Below are 8,685 nucleotides of genomic sequence, written 5' to 3' on the forward strand. Positions count from 1 at the left end.
GCGGCGGGCACCGGCAGCGCGCGCTGCGCCGACTGCGGGGCGGCGGGTAAGGACGCCAGCGCCAGGGGCAGGGGCGGCGAGCAGCTCAGGACCCTAGCCCCCAGCTTCCTCCCTCTGACCTCACAAGGTCTCGCCCCGACCCACCCTGGATACTAACGTGACCCTTACTCCACCCAAACCCTGGCCCCTGCCTCTCCACTCGGGGCCAGACACTTGCATATCGTTGAACCCCAACACTAGATCCCGTAGCCGGGCGCCCTGACAGTCCTGCTCGCTTTCCCGACAGACACCCGCTGCCCCTGCTGGGCTCCCGGTGTCTTCCCTGTCCACCAGCCACCTCCCGCGCCCTCGGACACAGACATCGCCCACACCCAGAGACCCAGACCGGCCTGGGCTCCTTGCGGTCCACGGATACCCCCCACCCCGAACCTCCTCGGCTCCCCACTACACAGCGCTTGGCCCAGGCGCACCCAAGGGGCCCTGACTCTGACCTCTGCACCAGCCAGGCACCTCCGTGCCCGTCCCTCCCCCCGTGCCCTTCCCTCACCTCCCCCTGTGCCCTATCGGTTCCACGGCTCGCCCCCCTCGGCAGCCTCTCACCTCCACTCCCTGGACCCACTCAAGACCCTCACCCTCCACCTCCTGGTCACCTCTGCCCCACAGGCCAGTGGGCTGACCAGAAGGTTCCATGCTGGTAAATTAGCTCGCTCAAGGTGAGGGGATGAAAAGTGGACAGAGGCCTCCCTGCCAGGGCCTGCCTTTCCTGGCGCCCCAGCCCTCCCCGGCTTTCCTCGCTATGCCTCTGCTCAGCTCTGCTCCTCCCTCTCCCCACAGATCCCGACTGGGCCTCTTACAAGCTGGGGGTCTTCATCTGTCTCAACTGCTCCGGTGTCCACCGCAACTTCCCAGACATCAGCAAAGTGAAATCCGTGAGGCTGGACTTCTGGGAGGACAGTATTGTGGAGGTAGCAGGGCGTGCGAGTGGAGAGCCTTGGAGCCGCAGAGGCGCGTGGAGGCTGTGGGCTGGACGCTGCGGTTCTCAGAGCGGGAAACGGAGGCTCAGAGAGGGGCAAGGTCTAGTGGGAGGAAATACAGTCTATTATGGTGATGGCTTAGGCAGAGGCCTGGGGTTCAAATCCTGACTCCATCACTTGCTTATGTCCAAGCGTGAGGCCCTGAGCTACTTTAATCCTAGCTTGGACCCTCCGTTCCCAAGTGTGTATTAGAGGAAAGCATCCTTCTTTCACAAGGCTGGTGCATGGGTTAAATGTAGGCGCCCCACGGGCAGAAAGTAGGTGGTCAATTAACAGTGGCTGTTATCATGAATGAAGTCCTGGTCTGGGGCAATGGAGATACCATTCATGTCTATGACCCTCCTTCCCTGCCCCTAAGCCAAGAAGGGGACAACTTTGCTTCAGTGATGTCTGGAGGTGGGGGGCACCCTCAGTCTGGAAGGTAGTACCTCAGAGAGCAGGCAGGACTAAACTCTGCTGGTTGGCTGAGGATTTCGAGGACTGTGGGAGAAACAGGTCCACATTTACCGAGTGTCCACCCTGGGCCAGGAATGGTATTAGACATCACTGCACCAGATGCTTTATTTATTCATTCAATACATAGCTACCGTGAGCCTGCTGCAGTGTGCTGGGCACTAGGAGGGAACCCTGAACGAGATGAGTTCTCTGTCCGGGAGCTTACAGTCCAGGGCAGGTGAAAGGCAGAAACTCATAAACCAATGCATAAACCTGAAGATTTTAAATCTGTGCTCCTTAACTCCCCTATTCTCTTCATTTTGAGATCCTAAGGCTCACTTGGCAAAAAAATGGCAGTCAGGATTTGAACCCTGCTCTGTTGGATACAAAGTTGGTGCATATCCTGCAACACAGCCCAAAATCCTGAGAGGAGAATGGAGGAGAAGGGATTGCAGCGTGGCTATTCCCCCTCGGGGGTGCTGTCTTACTCTGCCTCTTTCTGTGTGCCTCTCTCTGACAAGCACACATGCCCATAGCAAAACTTAAAAGAAAAAAAAAGAAAGAGAGGAAGAAAGAAAAGAAAACAAGGTTGAGAGGATCCAGTGAGCTAACGTGAGGTCTGGAAAGTTATTGCCGCTCGTCAATCAGGCTGGGACTCCCAGCTGGGTGGCCTGCCAAGCCTGGTGGGACATCTTCTTAGGAGCAGTTTCTTTTGATCCAGCCTAGGCGCCAGTGAGACCAGTGGCCTTCTGGGTAGACTGTGGTTTCATTTCATGTTTTTTCAAGTTCTAATATTACCCTGAGTTGCTGTTGTCTTACAGTTTATGACCCACAACGGGAACCTCCGTGTGAAGGCCAAATTCGAAGCCAGAGTTCCCGCTTTCTACTATGTTCCCCAGGCTGATGACTGCCTGTGAGTGAGATGCCTTAGGGGCTGGGTGAGGGGTCTTCCTGATCTCACCTCCCCCACCCCTACCTACCCACAGAGCCTTTGTCTAGGGTGGTCTCCATGGTCAGCAGGTAGATCCAGAAAAGCACTTGGTGCCATCATGGGGGGCTCACAGGAGACCGGGTGTAAGCCTCCTTCTGCCTCTATTGCTTGGGTTCATCATTTCCTCTCTCTGGGCCTCAGTCTCCACAGCTGGAAAATGGGGATTTTTCTCTATGTTCATCCCTCTGCCTCTGACATTCTTCTTCTTCTTCTCTTTTAAAGAATTGTTTTATTTAACTTCATTTATTTATTTATTTTAATTTGACCAGAAAGGGACAGAGAGAGAGAAAGTGAGAAAGTGAGCTGCCAGGTCCAGGACTTGAACCACAGTCGGCCACACGGGCATCCAGCACCCTTAGCCACCACACCTCCTGCCGGCCCCCCTCTGACATTCTTCTGTTCTACAGGGAGAAAAGCTGGTCGCTGGTAGAATGTGTTTCAGCTACTCTCTATTGACTGTTCTGTCTAGAGCTGCCCCACCTAGGCCAAGGTTGGCTCCACACAACTTGCGTGAGCTGCAGATTCCTAAAGAGTAACCGTGAGAAAAACAGTAGTTACTAATATTTACTGAGCTTTACCTAGGTACCGGGCCCCGTGCCAAATGTTCATGTACATTCATTTGTTTAATTCTCCCAGTGCCCTATGAGATAAGCACTGCTCTTACCCCGTTGACATAGATGAGACACCTGAGGTTTATAGAGGCAGAACTGAGTCTAGCCCGTCTGAACCCAGACCTAGGTGACTGCCTTGGGAGAATCCCAGGTACCAAGGGGGTTCTGAAACAGCAGGAAGGTTCATGTCCTCTGGACGCAAGAGGTCAGTGTTAGACTGGTCCCTAGGGACCTCAGACCTCTGCAGCACTAACTGCCCGAGCCTGAGACTCCAGGGACTCAGCCTGAGCACCAGCGTTGCTAGACAGCACTTGTTTAGACACACACACTCCCGGGGGCATGGCCGGCAGGCAGAAAGCAAGCTGCCCTTCAGCCCTCTAACCTTAGCAGGGTGCGTTTGAGCAATGCACAGCCTACACAGTTGTACCTGTGGTCCTGCAACGTCTCAGGACTTACACCACCCCAGGGCTGCTGATGCACGTGGAGCGGCCGGTGAGGCCTAGCTTTCTACTCAAGACCTCTCCAACGGCCTAGCTGTGAGGACAAGCTACCAGACCTCTGGTTCTCAGTATCCTCATCTCTGAAATGCAGACCACGATGCCTGTAGATGGTTGTAGAGACAAAATGAGATAACTTATGGAAAACCTCTCACATTCTACCTGACACACTAGTTTTCTGCCTTGGATAGTTCTGTAGGGGGAAATATTTTCCTTCAGGAGACATTTGGCAATGTCTGGAGACATTTTTGAATGTCACAGCTGGGGAGGGGGTACCATTGGCAGCATGTGGGTAGAGGTCAGAGATTCTGCTAAGCATTCTCCAACGCAAGGGACAGCCACAGCGAAGCATTACTTAACAGCAAGTAGCACCGAGGCTAAGAGACCTGGCTAGCCCACAGGGTCTTGAAAAGTCACGGTGTGAAGAATATCAGACACAACTGACCAAACGTTCTCCCTTTTTAGGGTCTTAAAAGAACAATGGATTCGTGCTAAGTATGAAAGACAGGAATTTATGGCTGATAGGAAAACCATCTCACTCCCAGGTAAAGTTATTTTTATCCTCTTTTCAGATCTGTATGCTGAGCTCTATAAAGAGCCTGAATGTTAAGAGCAAGAGATGCCTGCTGCCCTTGCTCTGGCCACAGAGGTCAAGATGTGGGTTCCTCTGCCTCTGAAACAGCAGCACATAAGCCCGAGGGGTTCTGTGGTCTGAGCAGCCGAGAAGCACATTGGTCTCAGGTGCTTGCAGGCCCACAAGCCTATACACTCGCATCTTAGTATTAAGTGCAGGACAGCTCCTCCATGGGGCAGACCCATAAGAAAAATGCACCCCTGCTCCTGGCCAACGCAGCTCTGGGTGTGTGCAAGGTGTCATAAGAAGTGTGGGCTGAATTTCAGCTTCCCTTTCTGCCACCGTGCAAGACACAGCCTCCTCCGTGGCCCTGGGCCACTGCCCTGAATCCAAGCCGAGACTGACTCAGTGAACGAAGGTACAAAACCACTGTAGGAGGACCAGAGGCAGCTGGTGCCCAGCTCTGCTAGCTACTGGCATCACGTACTGTTCTCCTCTAGCAGGTGCCTAGAGGCCATGCATATTCCTAAAGTGTCAGAGGCTGATGCCAGGGTGAAGGTGGGCAGGACCGTGTATCATCAGGTCTCTTTCAGAATCAGTCTAGTATCTCAGGTCTTAGCCTTCTTAAAGGCTTCTTAGGTCTTCTTATGAGGCACCGGACCCCACAGAGAGCCAAGGAGGAAAGGTTTTGCACAGTAGACGAGGTCTGACTGAGACAGTGAGACATCGCGGCCCCAGACAGGATGCTTATGTTCTGCAGCTGAAACGGGCAAGTTAGACTGGAGGTATCTGAGCAGCAGGGAGAAGACAGTCCGCTCCTGAGACCCCCACGAGGTTTGTGAGCTGCCAGTGTGTCCTATGATCCTAAATGTTCATTTTCTTGTCCTCGGTAAAGGTAACCGAGAAGGGTTCCTGTGGAAGCGGGGAAGGGATAACGCCCAGTTCCTGAGAAGGAGGTTTGTCCTTCTGGCCAGAGAAGGCCTCCTGAAGTACTACACTAAGGAAGAGGTAAGAGGCCAGACCAGCGGGTGGTGCCCTCCCTGAGCACTGGGCTCTCGCCCCACCGAAGTCTCCATTTTAATCGATGGTGCCTGTTCAGTCTAAAACCATCCAAAAATAGAACGCGTTCCCTGTATTCTTTTTGTTCCTTCCCCAAATAGAAATTATAAGTTATAAAGATAACACATTTTTCCATGGGAAAATAGAGAAAAGCAAAGTATAAAGAAAGTGAACCTCAGGGAAAAAAAGAAAAAAAGAAAAAAAAGAAAATGAACCTCAGAAGATATCTGAACATAACCAAAAAAATTTTTTTTGAGAGGTTTTTGCTATATAGGGCGCATGCACCCGCCTGAAAGACAGAGAGAGGCAGAGAGACAGAAAGTAAGAAATCACCCCCCAGGGGGGATGGCCACGCCGCAATCCCTCCTCCTCTATTCTCCTCTCGGGATCTTGGGCACGCATGCACATGCGCCCGGCATGAGTTTAAGTCACCGGGTGTGGACTCAAATCACAGCCGACTACATGGGAGTCCAGTGACATAGCCATTACTCCAACTGCTGGTCCCCATAACAAAATATTAATACCCAGAACACTTTTTTTTTTAAGTTACAAATCAAAAAGAAAAGGCAATCCAATAGAAAAATCAGCAAAGGAAATAGACCAGCAGTCATAAAAAACGGAAACCAAAATACCCGACAAATAGCAAAGAAGCTCAAGCTTTCTGGCGGCCAGGGCGTACAAACTGATACTGTAATGCCACACGCCGTGTACCCACCTGAATGGTTCAAGTTAAAACGGCCAACACCAAGCGTTGGTGAGAATGTGGAGCAACTAGAACTCTGCATTGCTGGCAGGATTGTACAATGACAACTCCTTTGTAAAACAATTTGGCAGTTGTTTGTTTGCTTTTGTCAAAGGGTGCATGTGCCAGAAGACAGAGAAAGAAAGAAGAGAGAGAGAGAAAGCTCGCCCAGTGAGGCCTGTCTATGCTACAATCCACTTTCCTCTGTCCCTCCATCCCATCAGGTCCTGGGCACTTGGGCACATGTGCCTAGCATGTTTTTCAAGCTATGGGGCCTGGGATTTGAACTATGTTTGGCCATGTGGAATCTGGAGCCAGTCCAATTTGGTACTTTTCTAATAAAGTTAAATGCACAACCGTATAACTCAGTCATTCCACTTCTAGATCCACTGAGGAAGAATAAAAACATATGTCCATGCAAAGTTTTTTTTTTTTTCTAATTTTTTTTGTTTTTTTTGAGAGATTTTCACTGTAGGGCGCGTGCGCTCGCTAGACAGACAGAGAGAGACATAGAGACAGAAAGCGAGAAATCACCCCCCAGGGGGGATGGTCACGCCGCAATCCCCTCTCCTCCATTCTCCTCTCGGGATCTTGGGCATGCACGCACACGCGCCCGGCGTGAGTTTTAAGCCACCGGGTCCGGGACACAAACCGCGGTCGACTACGTGGGAGTCCAGCGACATAGCCATTACGCTAACTGCTGGTTCCCTCCATGCAAAGTTTTGTACATGAATGTTCACAGAAGCTTTATTTGTAATTGTCAAAACCTGAAACCCCAAATATCCATCTACAACTGAATGAACAGATTTCAGTACATCCTGGGGCTGGCAGGTGGCGTGGTGGTTAAGGTACTGGACTGCCACACGACTGACCGTTGGTCCGCATCCTGGAGCTGGCAACTTGCTTTCTCGCTTTCCCTCTCTCTCTCTCTCTGGTCAAGTTAAAAATAAAAATAATACAAACATAATTAAATAATTAATTCTTTAATTTCTTTCAATATATCCCTAGAATAGAATAATACTCAGCAATAAAAAGGGATAAATTATTGATAAATGCAAACACATGGGTGAATCTCAAAAACATTAGTCTGGGGAACCAGCAGTTAGCGTAATGGCTATGTCGCTGGACTCCCACGTAGTCGACCGCGGTTCACGTCCTGGACCTGGTGGCTTAAAACTCACGCCGGGCGCGTGTGCGTGCGTGCCCAAGATCCCGAGAGGAGAATGGAGGAGAAGGGATTGCGGCGTGACCATCCCCCCTGGGGGGTGATTTCTCACTTTCTGTCTCTCTGTCTCTCTCTGTCTGTCTGGCGAGCGCACGCACCCATAGCAAAAACCTCTCAAAAAAAAAAAAAAGCATTAGTCTGAACAAAAGAAGCCTTATACAAGACTACTGTATAATTCTATTTCCATGAAACCCTAGAAGTAGGGCAAACTACCCTATGCCAATAGAAGACAGATAACTGGTCACCTGGACTCGTGTGGGTAGGGATTGACTGCAGAGAAGCATGAAGGAACTCTTTGGAGGGGGACAGTGATAATGTTTTATCTTGATATTTTGGTGGTTACATGACTACATAACTTTATTTTAAAAATTATTTTATTTAATTTTATTTATTCATTCATTTATTTTAATTTGACCATAGAGAGATACAGAGAGCGAGCGAGAAAGTGAGAAAGCAAGTCAACAGGTCCAGGACTCAAACTGTGGTCAGCCGTGTTGGTGTGTCCAGCGCCTTAACCACTATGCCACCTGCAGGTCCCTAAGTACATAACTTTATCAAAAATTAAACTGTAGGGAACCAGCAGTTAGTGTAATGGCTATGTTGCTGGACTCCCACGTAGTCGACCATGGTTCGCGTCCTGGACCTGGTGGCTTAAAACTCACGCCGGGCGTGTGTGCGTGCATACCCAAGATCCCGAGAGGAGAATGGAGGAGAGGGGATTGCAGCGTGACCATCTCCCCTGGGGGGTGATTTCTCGCTTTCTGTCTCTCTGTCTCTCTCTGTCTGGTGAGTGCACACGCCCTATAGCGAAAATCTCTACACCCCCCTAAAAAATTAAACCGTACACCTGGACCCTTGGCCCACTAGTTAGAGGAAGTATATCTTACAAAGCCAATCACAGTTGGAATCCTACCTGGTGATTTGAAATTCACGCTGGGGATATGTACGTGCATACCCAAAATTCCGACAGGATAGAGAAATGGAGGAGAAGGAATTGTGATACGACCATATCTCACTGGGGGATGCTTTCTCACTCTCTGTCTCTCTCTCTGGTGAGTATATGCACATGCTGGCAATTAAGAAAATCAAATTATGGGCCAGAAGATGGTGTAGTGGCTAAGGCACTGGATTCCCACATAGCCACATGCAGTTTGAGTCTCGGACCAGTGGCTTGAAACTCATGCCAGGCATGTGTGTGCACGTGCCCAAAATCCTGAGAGGAGCATGAAAGAGAAGGGATTGTGGCATGGCCATCCCCCCTGGGGGGGTGAGTTCTCACTTTCTGTCTCTTTGTCTGTCCCTGTCTCTCTGGTGAGCACATACATCCTAAAGCAAAAATTTCTCAAAAAAAAAAAAAATTGTAGGGAACCAGCAGTTAGCGTAATGGCTATGTCGCTGGACTCCCACGTAGTCGACCGCGGTTCGCGTCCCGGACCCGGTGGCTTAAAACTCACGCCGGGCGCGTGTGCGTGCGTGCCCAAGATCCCGAGAGGAGAATGGAGGAGAGGGGATTGCAG

At 50.6% G+C, this 8,685-nt stretch overlaps 1 protein-coding gene across 1 annotated transcript in view; it reads left to right on the plus strand.

The window, feature by feature from the left end:
- ADAP2 (ArfGAP with dual PH domains 2) overlaps positions 1-8,685 on the plus strand; it is a gene marked incomplete at its 5' end in the record, with an annotated part of 34,521 nt that continues 25,836 nt past the window's right edge. Inside the window, 5 exons of the mRNA XM_006154362.3 lie at positions 1-46; positions 835-965; positions 2,291-2,382; positions 4,034-4,113; positions 5,038-5,150. Of these exons, the coding sequence (XP_006154424.2) occupies positions 1-46; positions 835-965; positions 2,291-2,382; positions 4,034-4,113; positions 5,038-5,150 (462 nt within the window). The remainder of the gene's footprint in view (positions 47-834; positions 966-2,290; positions 2,383-4,033; positions 4,114-5,037; positions 5,151-8,685) is intronic.

The sequence above is a fragment of the Tupaia chinensis genome, unplaced genomic scaffold, assembly GCF_000334495.1.
Source record: "Tupaia chinensis unplaced genomic scaffold, TupChi_1.0 Scaffold000407_1, whole genome shotgun sequence".
Classification (NCBI taxonomy): domain Eukaryota; kingdom Metazoa; phylum Chordata; class Mammalia; order Scandentia; family Tupaiidae; genus Tupaia; species Tupaia belangeri.